Below are 21,733 nucleotides of genomic sequence, written 5' to 3' on the forward strand. Positions count from 1 at the left end.
CAACAACTGTTGTTTGATTTGTTTATTGTCTCTTTTTGACTGCATAGATAAACAAAAAAATGCGCTTTTAAAAGGGCCTGGAAACTAGTCGAAATGTAGGCTATCTCTTTTACAATTTTTTTGCTATGAAGGGTTGCCAAAAAGAAAAAAAATTCTGCACTTTTGAACAGTCTAGCCAGAAATCAAACATGTACTTTGACTTTTGATGGGACAAATCCGTTTGCACAAGGCAAGATTTTTCCCGCCAAAAGACTTAGTATATTTTTGACTCAAAATCAGACACCATTCAAAAGTGCAGACTTTTTTTTTCTAAGGACAATTTTCCCGCCAAAAGACTTAGTTTTTTTTTCGTTTTATTTTCTGGGCCATTTTAAAAGCGCAATACTGTTATCAAAGAAACTTTTTCCCGCCAAAAGACTTAGTTTTTTTTTCGTTTTATTTTCTGGGCCATTTTAAAAGCGCAATACTGTTATCAAAGAAACTTTTTCCCGCCAAAAGACTTAGTTTTTTTTCGATTTTCTCTTTCGGTCTATTTACAACCAAAAGACTTAGGTTTTTTTCGATTTGTTTTTGTCCATGAAGGTCAACTTTATCTTGAAAGCAATCATCAATTGAAGACGTCTAAGACATTTTATTTCAATCAATAAATTTCTTGAACCTTGTGGAGTTATCTTTCAACCTGAAAGAAAAAGAAAATTTATTAAATACCTCAGGATATTTTGTGCAACCACTCTCTTGAATAACATTTGTCTATGCTTTCTCAACAAATATTAGTAGGCTATTACCATTACGTACCAGTTATCAACGTGTACAGCTACTCGTTCAATTCAGGAAATGATTTCAGGACACAATCGCTTAACAAATCAAAATCTCGGAAAATGTCTACAGCTTGAAACAAAAAACAAATGTGAACTTTTGTAGCTTGGTAAAAATAGTAATCTCGGAGTAAATGTTAAAATTTAATCGCTGCTAATTTTGTGTGAATTTTGTCTTTCCCTTTCAATCAGGTGCACTAAGGAATGTACCTTCCGATTTGTAGCCAAATATTCTGTAATTCTGGTTTAGTTCGAACCTCGGCATAGCGTACCCTCATTTAGCTAGCCCTAACTTATTTCCATACACTCCTTTTAATTTAAGGTGGCTAAAAACAGTTACCAGATCTTTCCAGGACGTTGACGGATCGATATTTCCACTCTTGATTAGTCGATACTTCAATAATAACGCCCTCAGTCAAATACCCAGTCCCTGGTCAACAGGTTACTCTCAACTTCATGGCAAAACAGATTCCCATGGAAACGGTGTAACGCGTTAGATGCACGCCTAATTTAAGCTCAAAGGTGTAGTTACTCAATTAAAGGTCTCATAGCTCAATTTCCTCAACTTGGTGTCATCGAATTGTGATCAGCATATGCAGATAAGCCTTTTTCCAAAAACCTCCAGAAGGTTAAGAGCCACCTTAAATTCTTGAAAGTTAAGTAACCTAAGTCCCCCATTTGTTTGTTTGTTTGTTTGTTTGATTTTTTCAAATTGTGATCAGCATGTCAAGATATAAATTTTTACAATCGTTAAAAAAAATCTCCAAAGAGGGTTAAAAGTCAACTTAAATTCTTGAAAATTTAAGTAATTTTAATTTCAGTGATCAATAATTGTTCTAAAGGCATTTGTCAAATAATAAGGGGTTGTACCACTGATCCGTCAAAGTATAAGTGCCGGAAAGTGCTGGAAACTGTGACCTACCACCTTAACATTGAAGAATTTGTTGGTAGATCAAGACAGTGTCCTAAGGTCATGGTTGACTATTCTATACCGATTGCCACATTGTACACTTCTGAAAGTTGTGATAATTTTGATACATCAAGACAATATGTGCTAGAATAGGCCCTTCTCAACCTCATCCCATCAGGTAATAATATATGTTTTGTTTATTTTGTGCACTTTGCGTGGTGGAATAAAACTGGGCTTATTCCTTCACTCAAATCAATGAAATTCTGCGAATTCGGTGGAAAATGCATCAAGCTAATGTTCCTTGATCAATGATCTTTTTTCTAACTTTTTTTTTGCAATTTAGTGAATCATGACCTTACATTTCACTATTTGCAGTTTGCAATGTGTTTCAATCATCCAGTGTCCACTATTTATTATTCCTTTTTGGTTTATTCTACCTTTGAAGTTTTCCTGCTTTAGCAAACTATCATTTCGAGTTTTTTTCAAATTAAAAATACTGAAAAAATACAGAATACCTAATTAACCATGTAGCCCTTCTAAGCGCTGTTATGGTCAAGACATTGATCATACACTTAAACCACTTAAATGCCTTTAGCAAATATAGTGAACCCCCTAATCCTGGATATAAATTGGTGGACGCACAAACTGAAACAAAAAGCAGTCCTTCCGAACCCCACCCTCCCGGCTCCACCATCACAACCCCGCATTATCCATCAGGTATTTGGATCTAGACCCGCTTGTTTGAAAACAGATTAGAGAAAATTTCGAATTATAAGTTAAGCAAAATTAACCATAATAACCGCCTCAGTTTGGACAAAGAAATAAGTTACTAAGTTTGAAGTCAACTCTTTCAGTTACAATATCCCCATAGCAATTCTCATAACAGATTGTGTTTTGATTATGTATGTTCTGAGAATTAAGTGGTTTATCAAGAAAATGTCAATACACATAACAAAGAAACTGGAAGTTGATCACTCAAAGGACGACTCAAAGTAACGTGAAAATGAGGCTCACTTTCATTAATGAAGCTTATTTATTACATGGCTCTGTCTCACAAGGACTGGGAACTACCAAATTCACGAATTTGATTGGCTGAAATTGATATTGAAAGCGGTCTAGATTTCCCCATCTAGACCAGCGTCTAAACCGGTAATGTTTTGCAGTGGAAAAGTTGTAAAAAGTCGGTCTCCCATACAGACCTCCTGCTCGGTTAATAAGAGCTAAATACATAATGAGCACAGAAATTAGACATCAATTTCTGGAGACAAGTTGCAAATTGTAAAATTGAAAGAATATTGAAAACTGCATTCCACGTGGTCTGTTTTGAACTGCTAGCAAAACTTAGCATCTGTCTTAGATGGCCACTTAATGTAGGTAAAAGAAATCACAAAATAGCAATGATGCCTGCTCTAACCAGATCTAGGTCTCTAAACAGAAATATGTAATTTTTTAAAAGTTCATTTGAGCTGCTTTAATAGTCTTAACCCCAAGACGCACAACATGGGACACAGAGAAGATGGACATTGATGATTTTTTTTCTTCAGCTTCTACATGAGATTTCATTTGGTTTAGAATAGCTGTTTATCTATTTTCTGGAACAATTATGCTATGAATACTGGATGTGTTCTGAAGGGGAGACTGTTGATATCTAATTAGTTGTCATACACTTTATGCTGGTGGTAAGCAGATACAAGAATCTATTATATGACTTGTCTTCTTTTGCTGTTAATTGATACTTCTGCAAATAGTTGGTATCAGCCTAAATTTAGGTTTCACGAAGACATTACACCTTAACGGTACACTGAGCCAAGAAGCACCGTTAAGTGACATGACTTAATTAACTACATTAAAAGCATTTTATAAATTGCCATTTCTGTATCAATTTCTGGAAGTTACCAGAGAAGAACAAAACTCTCAGCTAATAATTATTCATACACCAAATGTGGATTTTGCTGCTTTCGTCAATCAATCATTTCACAGAATTATTTTGTCTCAAAAACCAAAACTGTTGAAGATTACATTATAACACTGGACATTGTTGGATGTATGCATAAGATGGTAGCCTATGATTAAGCAGATCTACAGGAGTCCTGAGATTTTTCTTATTTTAGGGCACTGTTTTTGGCAGACCTCCACCTGATGCTAGTGAACTAAATACATTTTATGTCATCTCTGCCTATGTTAGCCAGGCTGTGAACTCGAAAGCTGCGCAACATCTGTATCCTACTAATTTGTGACTCTAAGCTTTTTACATAATAATATTTGTATTATTAAATTTAAATATCTTCTCTTGAAACATGAGCTACTTGAGGTTTCTAATGTCTGTTCCACATGGTATTATATAATTTACTTTTCTGGCCATTTAGTTGAAATCCATGCACATTACCAGTAAACAGAAAGTTTGTCTGAATACACTGATCAAAATAAATTCAGCGTATGTACAAGTTTCTTATAAAAGTTTCTCTTATAAGCACAGAATTATTCCCACAGATGGAGCTTTATGTATTTTGCAAACTCTTCCTAATGCTTAAGATTTTTCAAGAGAAAAGAAGCAGTGATGGCTTTACTATCAATTCAACACATCCCTTCAAATAGCTTAGAGTTCACCTTGCCTGGGAGGCCGTTAATTTCATTCTGTAGTTCAGAAATCTTACCACCTGATGCGAAAACTTCATGCACACGGGCAGGAAAAGTTGAACTAGAAACAACTACAATGGAAACCTGCACAATCAGTACAGGTACCCATTGTCTGGGCTTCCTCATGGTAAAACATCTAGCTGAGTATGGCCACTGTTTAGTTCAAGATGCTTTACAAGTAAAATTCCTCTCATTGTAAAATATATCCCATGTCAAAGCACATCGAACCTGGAAAATTTGTCTCCAATGCATGTTGATGTTCTTCTCCAGGACAGAAAAAAACTTCTACGACTTCCAGGTCAGTTTTGGTCCAGGGGGGCCGAGATTTCCACTTTTGCAGAATTTTACCCAAAAGTTCTTCACGTTACCCATGTAAAAGCCTTAAGTATGATCTTCTCCATTTTGAACAATTTCAGCAGTAATGGCCCAGTTCAGGTCATCAGATTAACACTTTTCCTGGACAAAACAAATGCCCGACATTGGAGAGGACACCAACACTCTTTATAAGTTCCATAAAATAAACGGTATGTGAATCCTCCATAGGAAAAAATATGGCGACTGGTACATTTACCCATAATTCTTAGCGCACGAAAACCTTAACAATGTTCATAAAAACGTACAGAAAAGTAACAAAATCTTCGAACCTAGGCTACACAATGTCCTTAGTACAGGAACAAATATTTTAAAAATTTGGCTTTCTTTGTGCCTTAAAGGCTGTGTTAGGTTTGCAAGGTATTATGGTAAAATGTACAGCCGCCATCGTTTTTCCTACTGTGGATTGAGGTAGACTACAAGGTGTGGAAGAGCAACTGCCACAGATTCACATTTTAGCTGCTGCTACTTCAACTTTTGCTGCCTACATGCATGAATTTTTTGCATCAAGTGATCAGTTTTTTAAATCTGCAGAATGAAATTAACAGCCCACTAGGCAAGGTGAAATTTAAGCCAGTCGAGAGGATGTTTGGGATCAATAGTAATTTGCTTCAAGACACTGAAGTGAACAACAAAACATCCAAAAGTTTCCTTGTGGAAATTCTTTCCAGCTTTATTGAAAATCTGTGAAAGCTTTCTGTCAAATTTTGTCTAGACACACTGCCATTATATCAGCATACAGAGCCACTTTTATCACAAATTTTTACTTCTTCCAGCTACAAAACATGAAAATCTCTTTAATTAAAGGAGCTACCTTACAGTTTTCCATCTTGAAAAGTTTCACCAAAATTTTCATGCTGGCATTTGTAATCTGTGTTAACCTTCTCCATCCTTAACAATCCTTCTTCCTTTACGGTTTATTTATTTAATACCTCTTTGGTGTTTTTCGATCTTAGTAAACTACTATTTTCAGGTTTCCTTCAATTTAAAAGTAATTTTATGCATGGACAAAATAACTCTATATCTTCTGTAATCATTTTAGATGCAACTGTACCTTTTTGTTTCACTCATAATGTTTCAATAGCTGTGTTAGTTTTTCTTTCCATGGCTCAGTTACTATTCTGAGCACGCTCATCATTACAGACTTCAGAGCTTTGTCAGGATAGCTACAAAACTTTAAGATGTTCAGGTATCGTTTGGTGATGTGATCTATGCTTTTCTTCTTTTTGAACAGTGTATACATTTTTGCATTAAATTTTCCAACATTAAGTAGCTTTAAAACTTGTAGCTTAAAATTCCAATAATAAGCTCCAATTCCACCCCCAAAAAAATCCCTCCAGCAATTAACCATGACCACTAAAAACAGCCTTTTGAACAAAATAAGCCCAGGGCTTTTTTTCATTAAATCTTATATGGTTGCTGTCCCTCATTTTGTTTGTCTAAGCTCAATTTTGCACTACATCAAGTTGTTGTAACTATCACTCACTTTCAATTTCACTTTTTGTCAGTGGTTTGGGATAAATTTGCATCGGCCAATCAGAATGAATAATTTGTTAGACAAAAAAATACTAGATAATTTTTAAAAACACACGTTGTAAAAGTCAAGGAGAATTTGAGCAGGTTTTCCGGCAGGTTTTAAAGTTCAGGAATGGAAATTATATTTGAATGGTTTGGTACACTGTAAAATTGAAAAACTGCATATAAAATTGAAAAAATTGCCTAGCAACCTTCTCCCAGAAATTTTGGTTGATGCCTTACTTTCATTTCTAAGGGAGCATCAGGTACATGAAACTTCAAGTAAAAAGAATTTCAGGGTTACATGTACATAAAGATGATCTACCCCTGCACTTCTTCTCTAATGATACTTCTTCTCTAATGATACTAATGATAATTTGGGACAACTATATAACATCCAAATCTTCACTGGGCACGTGACTTGTTAAAAAAAAAAAAGTGCGGTGTAAATAAGCTCATAATTTAAACTAAAATAATTCTCCTAATTCCTCAAGTTTTATAGCCATTGCATTTGAAATAAACAAGTGAGCCTGAAAAAGCGAAAAAAGAGCCATCTTGACATGACGAAAAGACTGAATAATTGTAATTTCTGTTGATTGGACTCCCATCCTAGGAACATCTTACAATGAAACATATCAGTGACACAAGCCAGTTACATATTTTGAAACATTTTTGTAGTTTCAATTGGCAACACATGTTTTGAAATAACAGAGGCCTTGGTTACACCCAAATATAACTCTCACAGGGTGGTTCTAGAAGTGCAGGGCACCAAGTTATATCCAGGATATGCTGATGATTATGTAGATATTCTATAATGTAAACGTGCTGTTACTAACTAAAGATAATACAAACTGTACTCACCAATTGATATGATATGGAGAATGTCTTCAGCAACCCATCTTTTTTCTAGTTGTTCCATCTGGTTTAAGTGTAATCGTCCAGGAAGATGGACCTATTGAAAAAGATAAAGAAAAATTAATCAACACTTTCTTGTCAGCTATCAGACCTGACACTTGATGCAATGTAGTATCAAGTGGATAGGATCATGACAACAAACACACACTCTACCTAGAGATGTCTGGATGTAACTTCTACAAATCATACTTCAGATAAAGATAAAACTGTACATGCATGTACTCACCTGTTTGCTACTTTGATGCAAAGAAGTTGTTTTCCAATCTTCTGAGAGTAATGACGAGCTACTCCATTGTTTGAGAAATCATTCAGACACTAATCTGAAAGAAAAATGAATTTTAAATACTGGTTAGAGAGTAAATTGCAGTGGTTAGACTACTAAGAAAATGGATTTTGTTTTGAAGAAAGCTGCCTTTAGTTCATAATAGCGGAGCTCCGGCGGCCCCACAGAGCCCAATTTTCATAGAAACTTGTGATTGCTTTTCTCATGGTAAAAATTGGTAGCAGGATTGCTCATGGACATATACACACGACGACGACGACAACAACGTTGCACAACATGGCAGCCATACTCCGGCTAAAAGGACACGAGGACTTAATTAACAGCATACATCTTTGATATTGGACATCCATTTCATGGTCAACTGACACCTGTCAAAACAAGATATCCTCTGACCAGTATCACATGCACATATTGTGGGTTCAAGTTTTGAGCTCATTAAGGTTAAATGTTCTTTTTTCAAGTTAACCACCGACCAAGTACCAGCTTTTCAATTGGATCACGGGCTCAAACCAGGTTAACTTACTCTGTAATGAGGGCCAGGTTGTTCGGAACATAGCCGGTTGATGCTAACCAGGGATTAAAAGTTAAATATAGTCAAATGAAATTTAACATAGTTAATGACTAGGAGCTACTCTGGTCAGTAGCGTTTTTATAGGCGGTTGTTAGTGTCTCAGCCATCTGTGAGCGTTTGGTTAGCGTTTGGTGCATTCCGTAGCGTTTGATATAGTTCAATGAAATTTTACATAGTTTATGACCAGGAGCGAGTCTGGTCAGTAGCGTTTTTGTAGGCGTTTGTTAGTGCCTTGGCCATCTGTTAGCGTTTGTTTAGCGTTTGCAACAGTCATATGGTTGTGAGAGCCCTGGGGCTGACATTGTCCAGCGGTATTTTTGGTTAGTACATGTGTTGTTGTCCCATGTGCTTGCAGTGTGTTCATCCCTCTGTTAGTGTGGCGTTGTGTATTGAATTATAGTTTAGCGGTTCTCGGCGTTTCCGCCCTATCCCCACCTCTTTTTAGCTTTTTTTTTTCCACCAATGCCATCTGGCTTGAGTGTGACGGGTGCCTGTAGGGGGCTTGGTGCGGGGGGGCTCGGGGCTTGGTTGCAGGTTGGGCAGGCCAGTCGGGTGTTCTAGCGCCTTGGGGATGTGACTGTGGTTGCAGCCCCCGGGCTTCGTAGGCACCTTCCCTCCACTAGCGACTTGGGCATTAACCGAAACATAAATTTTTCTGGTATAAAAATGTTATTCACTGCTTATGTGTTGTGTAGTTTGAGGTTATTCAAACTCAGGAGGCCAAACAATATAAGCAGAAAACCTCACTGCCAAGTTAAAAAGAAAACTCAAATCAAAATTCTCACTTATCCTGGGTTAGCCTAATCAGGCTTTGAGCAACCCAGCCTACGAGCTTTGCTTTCAGGCTTAGCTAAATCTATATTACACTAGTTCTGACAGATAGATAATTAAGTTATGTCCATTTCATACACGACTTTGTGACACATACATGTACTTATGTTGTTATTCAATCTTCTGAGACTAGTGAACTGAGCTACTCCATTGTTTGAGAAATCATTCAGACACTAATCTCAAAGAACAATGAATTTTAAATACTGGTTAGAGTGCAAACTGCAATGGTTAGACTACTAAGAAAATGGATCTTGCTTTGAAGAAAGCCGCCTTTAGTTAATAATAGTTCTGACAATTGAATAATTAAGATATGTCCATTTCATACATGCCTTTTACACAAACTATGTCAATTTCATAAAAGGAAAAATGTTGACCAAGGCACAGTGCCTTTGGGATTTGTTTGAGCACATGGTTCAATCATTCTAACTTTGAAGTGAATGTAATCATCATTTTTCAAAGTATTCCAGAAACTGTCGCAAGAGTAAAATGAATAAATTCTTCAGGGAATTTTTCAACAAACAAAGAAATAAATAACAAGCTTTTACTTGACACTAAAAAAGGATGATGGAAAATTGAATAATTTAAGACTTATTAAGTTGCATCCTCTTCATATGGAGAAAGCTACTGCTCAAGCTCTACCTTTGTTTCAGTGCATGGCTCAATCACACTACCAATGGGTAAAAATCATTTTTTATAGACTTATGAGAAGAGAAGGTGGCTGCACTCACTGATTACTATGACCACAGATGATCAACTCTTTTCCAAGCTTTATTGAGTTGTTTAATGTCCAGTGAATAGTCTGGAAACTGCTAGAAAGTAAAATAAACACTCAAACAATTACAGTTAGAAGGCAATGGTAATGCATGGTCATTAAAAAAGGGCTCTACATGTAACTCATCACCACAATTAAAGCACAATTTAATAGAACTTCTCTGCATAAAGAACTTTACAAATGCAAATTATATGCATTTCACGACCTTATGACATGTAAGTGAGATAGCTATTCCGTCTTTTCCAAGAAAGAGTTGCACGCCCCCCCTAAACTGGTCTGATTTTGCTATATATTTCATTCAGCTCACTGCGTTCGCAAATACCTTATGAAACCAGAAAAATTTTAAAAGCAAATTGTTGCTTCTCTACATTTTGAACTCTTAAAAGGTGTGTTTTGTTTCAAGTATGGAGTTTTGTCGTCTAGTAGAAAACCATGACATATGGGACGCCATGTGTTTGTGTTTGTTGTTTGTTTCGGATACTGTGATTAAAAAAATAACTTTCTACTACCCCCTAGATTATGCAAATGACCAAACACTATAAGTACCCAAAAAATCTCTGGGAAATAGGAAAGAGGCAATTTCTTAGTATTTTCAAAGGACCACTTGCCTCACCTACCCAGCAAGGGAGTTCATATGTGTCCTCACCCACCCCTACACAAAGTTGACAAATTTCTTACGGTCTTTCAGCATACAAGAGAATATATGAAAGATCATATCTTTGAACTGCATTGAAAGATATGACGACATGATTGATTGTTGCAGTTATACACTATACACAACTTAACCAATTGACACCCGCATGAAAATTCCCGGGTGATTTTTTAACATTTCAGAACGAGCACGAGCACTAAAAATAAACCACATGTGCAATAACCACACACACAAGATTAGGTCTCAAGACATGATTTATTTTAAGTTGAATAAATGAAGGGCCAAAATATTGAAAGATATCAACAAAAAGTACTCAAGTTGATGTTCAAACCTCAACAGGGCAATTTCTCACTAGGGACAAAGTAACCTCAATTCTGCGCCTCCAGCTTCAACCCTTGGGTTTCGCCACAGTGTCCTATACATCCCACAGTTTCTGCATCAGGGCTGCAACTACTGCTGCAGAGGCCGGCTTGCCCCCTTGGCTTATCCAAACCCTCGGCCATTGGTCCAGCAATTGCTACACCCAATACATCAGGACACCTGCTTCAATACTCCAAGCAGTCCCTGCCCAGCTAGCCGCCACCCATAGTACTCCACTACAAGCTTGGGATCCAAGCACAGGACAATGTAGATCTTGTTAAAGTTGCACTAATATTTGTCACTACATACCTGGCAGTATTTGGGGCATAATTTGGGTGCACAACTTCCACTTAGCTATCGCCTGCGTCAGGCTGGGTGGGTCCCTTATCCCACCTTATTCTTAGCTACCTAAGCAGCTAGGTTGGGGGGCTTCATTCTCTGGGTGAGTGTGCTATCACCCCAATTCATTCACTGGGTGTGTCCACCAACCGCCCAAGTTTCTGCTTTGGGGTTTGTGTCCGCTAACCGCCCCACGTTGTGTTTATGCTAGCCTGCATAGCAAGGGTTTCTGTGGGGTTCGGGAGCAAAGAATTACAGCGCGAAAAATGGAGCGAGTAAAAGAGGGCAGAGGGGGAGGGGAAGGAAGGAAACGCTTGCAGACAAACCCTTGGATTTTTAAAACTGCCCCCTTAGCCTTTCATGCCTGAGTGCGCACACTGAGATTTCGTGCTGTCATCGGCTGTCATAAATTAACCAATAAAATCTTCGGTCTTCCATAGTAGAAGTGAACTTTGAACCAAAATAAACCTTACTTGTCAAAACATGTCTGAAACAACAAGCGTAAGGTGGGAATGGAGAAATCTTGATGAATTCAATTTGGAAATTTATAATCAAGCTATATTTCTACTCAATCCGTCTAAAAGGAAGGACTGCAAGGGTGAAGTTTTAGCACAAATCAGCCAGAAAGTTAAAATATGAGAAGTATTCCAGTTGCATTAGTAATCCTTGTGCTCGCACGATTCGAAATCTTGGATCACTGTATTCATTCGTCCAGGAATCGATACAAGGTAAAATTAGCAAGTCAACTCCCACAAAGGCAACTCCAGTAAAGAAGCGTTTGCTGGAAATGCCAGATCCGCAAATCGGTTCGAGTGTTATCGCCTGCAGCAAAAACAAACAACGGAAAGTCTTCTCAGCAAACTTTGGAATTTGGGCAGGAGAGGCTTCAAGTAGCCTGCAGAACAGGCGGATTAGCGGGCTCTAACACGCACCCGCTCGTGTATCGCATTAGAGCCCGCTGAGAGGGGAAATAATGATAATCTTGACCAGTATCTGAATAAAGATAATCTTCCCCTAGGCGGCCTCTAAGTCAAAATTGTTTATAAAATGTCCTCGTAAGAATTCCCTGCGATGAGAGGACTAAATTTTTGGTAAAGCAAATATGTGACAAAAACTGGCATGCCACAGATAACACTATAACAAATCATTCAGAATTGTACCCAGAGGTTCTAAATGCTGTCAACAAAAATGCTTCTAATGAAATGTCAGAGTACCTACGACAACATGTTGCCATGTAACAAGCCAGACGAAATCATTAGGTTTTCCCATGCAGTAGTGCGTATTTTCTGTCCCGTGGTTTATTATCTTGTCCTTGGCGCATGTGGCATTCAAGAAAGTGATGTTAAAATTAAAGGAACAGCTGCAAATTGTGTCGCACTTGCTTCTGCAATAATGTGCCGGCTTCGAAAGCGTCAACATTGCACTACAGGATTTCTACCGTACTGTCGAAGCTGACGACTACATCCTCGTTCAGCGAGAAAAGTTAAAGCGTTTTGTAACCAAGCTTCGAACGCGTCTTCCCCTTTTGTCTGGCACTCAAAGGTATTAAAATACCTTTGATCGACACATGTCAATAATACTGGACTAGCCCAGCCAACCACGAGCTCCGTTCGCTGGCAAACGGAGGTTTTCAAAATCTAGGGGTTTGTCTGCAAGCGTTTCCTTCCTTCCCCTCTCCCACCCCCCTCTTTCTTTTTTTGGCTCTCGCCCCATTTTCCGCACAGATAAAACACCGAAAATCCTGTTCCTCTGTCTTTCTTTGCTTCCAAACCCCACGGAAACGCTTGCTACGCAGGCTATGTTTATGCTTTGGGGTTTGAGTCTGCTAACCGCCCACTTTGTTTGCAGGGCATGTCCGCCAACCACCCAATTACCTGTCCAGGGTGTGTCGCTACCCCCCACTCTCATTGCTATCCCAGGGAGCACCCAGTGTCCATGGTCCCATTTACTGCCAGATTTGTCTTGTTTTTTTTTCATACAATATTATTAGAGAGTGAGTTGTTGTTAACAAAAAGTACTCAACTTGACGTTCAAAACTGATAAGAAAACAAGAAATTATATTATTTCTTTGCCATGCGACAAAATGCCCAACAGAAGCCAAGAAAATTGAAAACACGAAAATAAGTTATTATTGACTTCGGAGGAAAAATTGAAACCAAATACAACAGAATATCCATTCTTGTACTCTAATGGCTAACATTTGAGAAAATAACAGAAAATTAAAGCGAAAGGCACGTGTAAAAACCAATTTAAAAACAAGAAATCATATATTAATTTCTTTGCTGCATGACAAAATATTACAGCGCTGCGAAAGAAAGATAAAAATTCTAAGTCAAAAAGACGACAAAAACAGGCTAATCATTTTGAGATCAATTGTATTTTAACTGCGCTGAATTAGTGGCCACTTAGTTCTTTTCTCGGCAGTTCTGTAGTAGCTGAATAAGACTCCAAAAAATATATTTGAATGAAGCAAATAACCTAATCAAACAAACCACGGACCACTTTTGAAGTCATTTTATCGGCCGTGGTGTTACCAATCGTTCCAAAAGTTGAATTCAACTTTTAAACAATAATGTATGTTACCATTTTTGCTGCTAAAGTCCAGGAAGCTGCTTTAAATCCACAATCTGTACTCAAAACTCACTTGAAAGTGCACTAATCATCATGTTTTCTTGGCAGTTGAAGGAAGGAAAATTCTTCACCCGAAAGGTTTGAGCACTCTGTACTCTTTGATCTTCCATTCTGAGGTCACCTGAACATTGATTTGTATTTTTCATTTCTATTTTAAATCCCAAAGCAGTAATTCCTCTGTGTTAGAAATGAAAACAAGACCTTTGAAGTTTGCAAATTTGGCCCGCAACATGCCATGATAACCTGCACTTTATGAGCACACGATTTTAAGAAGAAAAACCGTCTTTCTAGGACCCCTAAAGTCCTCTAGAAATATGCTCAGTAAGTCGATTCTGATTGGTTTGTTTGTCCTCAAGAACAATAGAACAATAAGAGAACCATAAGTCTTCAGGGAGGGTAGGAAAGGCTATTGTCCCCACACGCTTTTTGGGGGGGCGTTTACAGGCGGCACAGGAAATTGGAGGGGCGTTTTGCACGGGTGGTTAAGGGGGCCCGGGACTCAATGGGTTACGCAGTTGTGAAATTAAAGACTAAAAAAAATCTTTTTTCACAACTGCTTAAGTTGTGTGTAAAACTGCAATGATCAATCATGTCTTCATATCTTTCTCCGCAGTTCAAATATATGATCTTTCATATATTCATTTGTATTCTTCAACATCTATGGGTATATTACAAACTCACAATGAGACCAGCTCCAAGTTGGCTTGATCGCTTAGTTAGTAGAGCACTACACTGGCATCACAGGGGTCATGGATTTGAATCCCATTCGGGCCATAATTTTATTCAGACTTTAATTTCCCAACTGCTTAAGTTGTGTGTATAACTGCAATGATCAATCATGTCTTCAGATCTTTTAGCATCTTAATTGTTGTCATATTGTGTCTAACAGACAAAAAATTAATATTGACATCTGATAGCCATGGTTTCGATCAGGAACTAGCATTTTGGTTATCTAAAGTTCCTTTCCCAATATTCTAGCCCAAATAGTCCTCTGTTATACAGACTTTGCACTAATGAAACTAATGAAATCAAAAGACCGCTGAAAGTTTTCCCCAAAATTTCATAGCCATTGCATTTGAAATAGGCAAGTGGGTCTGAAATAGCAAAAACAGAGCCACCTTAACATAATGAAAAATTATTTCTATTGATTGGAATCCCATCCTAAGAAAATCTTGCAATGATACATATCAGTTACACAAGCCAGACAATTGCATACTGAGAAGCGTTTTTGTTATCGCAATTGACAAAACGTGTCTTGAAAAAACAGAAACCTACTGACACCCTAACATTTACTCCAACAGGGTTGTTCTGGAAGCACAGCACACCAAGTTATATCAAGGATATGCTCACGATTATGTAGATATTCTATAATGTAAACATGCTGTTACTAGGACAATGCAAACTGTACTCACCAACTGATATGATTTGGAGAACGTCTTTTCTAACCCATCTTTTTTAGCTGTTCCATCTGGCTTCACAGCATTTGTCCAGGAAGATGCAAAACCTATTGAAAAAAATATTTATAAAGACAAATTAATTGACACTTTCTTGTCAGCTATCAGATCCAGTGTTTGAGCCAGCTCAACTGCCTCAGGAGACAATTTGTCCCTCTGTTGACTTTGCAAAGGGACAAATAGGCAATAGCAGGGGACAGAGCATAATTTATTATAACATTAACAGAACATGGCGTTATTTTCGTACCTTAACCACTTCTGTTCATTCAACCATTTCGTCTGGAAATTGCGAGGTTTCGAATTCGGAAGTCGAGCGTTATTTTCCTCCTCATGAAATTCGTTTTCTTCTGCTTTGTCAATGATTTTATCCATTTCACGTTGAAAATAACTCGAGATTTTCCTCTTGGACATTGTTCCAAAGACATATAGATGTTTACATAAAGCAAAGACGATCACTTCGATCGACAAATGAAACAAGCTGTCAACACTTCCAAATCCCGCTGAAGCCAGTCACGCATGAATGATGCAAGTCTCATTCTACTTCCAAATATGGGAAAAGTGATCCTCACATGAGTATTGCTTTTGAGCTTTTGAGTTTACAAGATGGTAGAGTGTGCAATAATTCGGCGAATAATTATAAACACTACCTAGTAGAACGACAGGATTTCATAACAATATTGCAGAGTTATTTGGAGAAACACTTTGGCATCTGCTATGTCCGAGTACTTTGAAAGTAAGGGCATACCAAAACCATGGATGAAACTGCACAATGTGACAACATTCGACGCTTACGGCTTCTATGCACGTGACATGTTTGGAATGTTGTTCAAGGAGCAAAGCGTGAGACAACAGTGTCTTTAAAAGCAATTTATAAGGTGGTGATGAACAATTTTTATATGAAAATGTGAAATGTTAGCCAACAAAAAATTAAATACATTTATTTAACAGAAACTGGCTCCACAAATACTTCTGATCGTCGGGGACATTTATGGCCCGGCCATCAAATTTTAAGGGTCAAGTTGTCGCTCAAGGGGAACAATGTAGCAAGTTCACACTCTGGCTCAAACACTGCAGATCTGACACTTATTGTAATGCAGTATCAAGTGGATAGGATCATGACAACAAACATATACTCTACCTGGAGATGTCCAGACGTAACTTCTACAAATCATACTTCAGATAAAGATAAAACTCCACATGCATGTACTCACCTGTTTGCTACTTTAATTTGGTGCAGAGAAGTTGTTTTTCAATCTTCTGAGACTAATGAAGAACTACTCCATTTTTTGAGAAATCATTCAGACACTAATCTGAAAGAAAAATGAATTTTAAATACTGGTTAGAGTACAAATTGCAATGGTTAGACTACTAAGAAAATGGATCTTGCCTTTAGTTAATAATAGTTCTGAAAAATAGATAATTAAGATATGTCCATGTCATACATGACTTTTATACAAATTATGTCAGTTTCATACAAGTAAAATGTTGACCAAGCACAGTGCCTTTGGGATAAACAAAGAAATAGGTCACAAGTCTTTACTTGACACTACAGAAGGATGATCGAAGATTGAATAATTTGACTAATTAAATTGCGTCCTCTTCAAATGAAGAAAGCTACTGCTTAAGCTCTGCCTTTGGCACTTGTTTCAGTACATAGCTCAATCACACTGTCTACCAAATATGGGTAAATATCATTTTTTATACACTTAGGAGAAGAGAAGAAAGGTGGCTGCACTCACTGATTACTAAGACCACAGATGAACTTTTTTCCAAGTTGTTTTATCACCAGCAAGTAGACTGGAAACTGCTAAAAACAAAATAAAACAAATAATAATTGTTAGAAGGGAACGGTAATGCATGGTCATTAAAAAAGGGCTCTTGTTTCGAAGAAAGTCTTTATTTAGTTATGAAGGAAGACAAAAAAAATAGATCAAAAACGTAGGTGTCCACATCTCACATGTGGAAAGCGGGCAATACCTGTACCCTGGTACGCTGAACAGATGGGGGAAGGGTTGTCGAACATGCCTCAAGGATAGGGATACTGGTAACTTGTATTGCCACTTAACAGATACAAACCTATTGGGAAAACACAAGGGAAAAACAGAAAACTGCACTCACCCCATTGTCATAGTCGCAGTTAAAATTATTTTCTAAGCTTTTGCAATCTTGAGTTGTCCAGTCAACAGCAAAATTGTAAAACTTAACTGCAGATACCACACAGACCTATGACCTCTAAACAGAAGTTATTACTTTTTTTATTTAACACCTACTAAGAATATGCCAAGTCTGCCCCACAGAAATGAGAATAAATTTAAACAGTTCGCAAAAAATATGAAATTAAACAGAATGACAAATTTACATGTAAATAACCGTGCCTGTCACCATTTTCTTATTTATTACAACAATAATATTTACATGCAACATGTGAACAGTATGAAACTTAAACACAACTAGAGATGGTGATTCTGCATGTGAAACAAGGAAATAGTAGACACCTGCAGCCAGAATACTCAGATAGGTTTTAAATCCACATATTATGTGGAGTTAACTTCATTTGATTTATATAATTTGATCAAAAGGCGATGAAATAGTGAAGGGAAGAACATCATGTTGGCACTCTCCTCACTCCACATGACCTGAAACCACAAGGGTACCAAATGCCTCACGGTTATCTCAGGGGGAAGGGATATGCCCAGCCCCCGGGCAGTAAAATTCAAATGCCCCACCCCCAAGATTGCAATGTTCACAAGCAAATGATTCTAAGTTCCTTGGTGGCATGAAGTGTTTGCAGTGAAACTGAGGATAAAACCCTTAAAGAAATCATAAGATACATATTTCACCTAAAATACAAGACAAAAGCCCACAGATAGGCAACTTAAATTTGTCCAAACTAATGATCAATATAAATGTCCAGTTTGAACTAAATCCAAATTAAGAATGTCTCAGAACACCACCAAGATTATATAGAACCACCAAATGCAATAAAAGATTATGTTTGAGGCTAATTAAGCTTACCCTGTGAAGAAGCAACCTTCACATGGTGACTGCATATCCTCAAAACGCCCCTCAACACCACCTCTTGGTAACTACGCTTCTCAGAAAAGTGTACAGCATATCTTTCTTTCCTGTAACTCATAACCCACTTATGTGATCTACTTCAGTTAAACTCAGCAAGATGATTTCTTTCCAATTTTACACCTCTGCTCCATTTTCACATAACCTACCCTTACATTGGACAATCAGTGATGTATAGAAAAATAACTATTAAAAGTACTACTATTTGTTGCAATATTTTGGTCTCCCAGCATACTAATATTATGAAATAAAAACAGTATTCAAAGCCCTACAATAATAATTATTGTTGAAAAGTTAGCTTAACCAGTCCATCTCACTAAAGAGGAAATGTCAGCTTAATAAGTCCACGTTGTCAGTAGTCTTCTTTGCTAACAGTCAATGTGGAAGAACTTTGTAAGGGTTCAAAATTCCCTTGGGATCAAAAAGTTGTTTGAGGCCTTTCATGAGTGTCACTGATGACGACGACTGTGAAAAATGTATGTAGTTTGCTTTCTTGAATCCCAGGCCATGCTCTGCACTAATACTTCCACAATGACTTGCCGTCCATTCGTAAACATATGGCTCAATTGAGTTTAACACTTCGTCACTGTGATGATTTGTTGTAAAGTTCAAATGCAAGTTTCCATCTCCAAGGTGGCCGTATCCAACAACATTAGTCACCTTGTCACCCAGTTTTTCTCTCATGTGGGACACAAGCTCATACATCTTTGGCAATGGAAGTGACAGATCATACTTGTAGACCGCACCACAGTACATCAAGGCCTCCGCTATTCTTTCTCTTAGGTCCCACACTGCTTTTATCTTTGAGAGGTCTGTTGCCAGTGTTCCATCCTGGGCAGTATTCTGAGCCATAACTTTCTCAAGAAACCCATCAAGTTTCTGTTCATCATGAGTGCTGTTTGAACCAGATGTCTCCAACAGAACATAAAAGGGCTGTTTACTAATTGGATTATGCAGTCCAAGGTGCATTTCCACAAGATTCATACAAAAGTCATCCAGGAATTCAAACGCTGACAAGATTTCCCCCAACATACCCCTTGCCAGTTGATATATCTTGAGTACATCTGAGAAGGTGTCACAACCAAGGAAAGCAACATTTACTGTCTTTGGTCTTGTTGGAACCAGGATTGATGCAGCTGTTATGATACCTAGTGTGCCTTCTGAACCGATGAATAGCTGCTTAACATCATATCCTGTGTTATTCTTCCGCAATGAAGAAAGACAGTCAAGTATGGTACCATCTGAAAGAACCACTTCAAGTCCCAGAACACTGCCATGTAGGGAGCCATATCGCAACAGTCTCAAACCCCCAGCATTTGTTGCTATATTTCCACCAATATGACAACTTCCCTTTGCTCCTAAGTCCAATGGCATAACAAAGCCTCGATCTTCCATCATGTTCTCCAGAGACTCTAAAATACAACCAGCTTGACAAATGAGGATGCCTGAAACATCATCAAAGCTCAACACTTGATTCATCAACGACGTAGATAAGATTATTTCATCAAATACAGGGACACTTCCACCAACTAAACCAGTGTTTCCACCTTGAGGGACTACTGCTAATCTTCGTGAGTTGCAGTAGGTCAAAATATCTGAAACTTCTTTGGTAGTTTTTGGCTTCAAAAGCACCTTACTTGTTCCTTTGACCATTTTCAGCCAGTCAACATTATGCGGTGCTATTTCTTGCGGATCTGTTACTACCCTGGAAGGAATAAAACTTTCAAAAGCTTTAACATCATCATCTGTCACATTTGAATAATTTCCTCTCTTAGGGTACCGGGCACTTGTTGAGCAATAACGTTGAGACGTGACCTTCATGGAATACTGCAGGTACCTCCTTAGCCGAGCACCCCACATTATCAGTTCTTACAAGAACCACTTCGTTCAGTGCCAGTGGTCTTTGGTGTTATCCCGCTTGGCCCTATGCAGAACGTGTACCAATACAGTTATGTCCTCTGTGGTAGACATTAGACTCTCCATCTCTGAATGCACCAAATCCGAGAGCTTCCATAGCGGCGACTTAGCTCTTGTCGAAGGAAAGTTCTCACGTGGGACAAATCTACCTCTCAACTCAAAAACGTTTTCCAATTGGTGGAGAAAGTATCACGTGCCATAGGTCAAAACTGGCGGGGAGCAAAACTCACCAGTGCACCAGTGAGTAAATTTCGACTGCCAGCCGGCGTCAAGCAAACGAGTTTTGAATTAATCGGGTATCGGATACCGCAGCAAGAAAGAAATGGCTGCACAGTCTTATTCACAAGGCATCAATCAACAAGAGTGTGTCAGGCTTTTTCGATATTCTGATTGGTTGTCATTCACATCTAGAGTTGGAGCAGCTAACTGATATGCGAGACGTGTTGCGTAAATGGACGCCAAGGGAAAAATATTTTAATTATCAAAATTCTGAAAATTGCCTGACAAGATTTCGTCAGTCATTATCCCGGGAATGTTTTAGCGAAATTTCAGGAAAATCCGTCAAATCTGCATACCCTGTAAATTCGCTCAAAGTGGATGTATTACTTCCAAAATCAAATGCGAGATTTTAGCTCGTAAACGACTGGCGCCACGCCTGGAGATTAGGGAGTTTAAGAGAACCACGACGGCAACGGCAACGGGAACGTCGCTAAACAAAAGATTTAATTAGGAGAACAATGGCTGTGCACGTGCGTTATAATTCTTGGTACATTTCTTTACCGTCCTCGGCAAAACAACAACGTGAAATGACCAAATTTCGCGTTGTCTGGAGAACGTGAACCACGAAGGCTATTTTTCAATTTTCAATTTGAATTCATCGATGTGTCCTAGATTCAGTTTCGTGATAGTTTTGACAGTGATAAACAAAGTTAATGACTCTAGGGTATCGCGAGATTCCTAGGTAAGATATATAATCATTTTTTAATCGACGTTGTCCTAGGCGTCGCCGTCGGGGTTTCTTAAGCTCCCTACTGAGGGTCTTGGCGCCAGTCATTATTAAAGTGCTAGCTAGTGCTTATTGAATTTTTATAGCCTCTACGATTGGTCAGATGCAAGTTTATTTGCTTCCAAATAAAAAACAGGAGGGCAATAAAAACTTGCGTGCACTTGCGTTGAGGGGGAGGGGAACGGGGGCGGGGGGTCTTATCTTAAACTTTTGGTAACTCTAACGAGATCTAACGAGGGTGATGGGTGTCTATTGGAAAGAGGTTTCTTTTTGGGATAGGATGCTCATTGCATTTGTTTGTTTGTTTTTTGATCAGTTTGTTATTTTATCTGGAATATTTGAATTTCCCAAAACAAATCATTATCATCCTATAACTACAAAACTGAGTCAGTTAGGTGTTCAATCAAATAGTCCCTGTTGCAACAAGCCATGTAAATACAGCACGGGGATCTGGAGGGATCTATTGCTCTGACTCTATCGTGTTTAGATTAGGCCCTCTAAGGTAGGCCAGAAACAACGCCACCTACCTTCGAATGTCACAATTGTCTAGACCTGTTCTAAAACCTTGCCGAGGCTAAACATCTAATGGCAGCGATCAGTTCCAAAAGAAAATACACAAAATTAACCGTCACGGTCCACCTTGTCCAATAAACGCAGAACCCTGTCACTCCACGTTGT

The 21,733-nt window shown here is 38.2% G+C and overlaps 1 protein-coding gene across 7 annotated transcripts; it reads right to left on the reverse strand.

The window, feature by feature from the left end:
• Window positions 1-10: 10 nt before the first annotated feature.
• LOC110049124 (D-2-hydroxyglutarate dehydrogenase, mitochondrial-like) lies at window positions 11-20,212 on the reverse strand. 7 transcript variants are annotated; one of them, XM_089291893.1, is made up of 9 exons: window positions 18,073-20,212; window positions 17,041-17,133; window positions 16,797-16,864; window positions 16,269-16,367; window positions 15,016-15,107; window positions 8,454-9,658; window positions 7,391-7,484; window positions 7,111-7,201; window positions 11-679 (listed from the first exon to the last, which is right to left on the reverse strand). In XM_089291893.1, the coding sequence occupies exon 1, from the start codon at window positions 19,990-19,992 to the stop codon at window positions 18,508-18,510; it is 1,485 nt and encodes a 494-aa protein (XP_089148019.1). In that variant the 5' UTR covers window positions 19,993-20,212; the 3' UTR covers window positions 11-679; window positions 7,111-7,201; window positions 7,391-7,484; window positions 8,454-9,658; window positions 15,016-15,107; window positions 16,269-16,367; window positions 16,797-16,864; window positions 17,041-17,133; window positions 18,073-18,507. The 7 variants fall into 7 exon arrangements, with proteins under 7 accessions (XP_089148019.1, XP_089148027.1, XP_089148033.1 ...); XM_089291901.1 differs by having other exon boundaries at window positions 17,035-17,133; XM_089291907.1 differs by having other exon boundaries at window positions 8,454-9,027; window positions 9,578-9,655; window positions 16,797-17,133.
• Window positions 20,213-21,733: the final 1,521 nt, after the last annotated feature.

The sequence above is a fragment of the Orbicella faveolata genome, unplaced genomic scaffold (assembly GCF_042242905.1).
Source record: "Orbicella faveolata isolate gen_17 unplaced genomic scaffold, um_ofav_v1 contig_1, whole genome shotgun sequence".
Taxonomy (NCBI): domain Eukaryota; kingdom Metazoa; phylum Cnidaria; class Anthozoa; order Scleractinia; family Merulinidae; genus Orbicella; species Orbicella faveolata.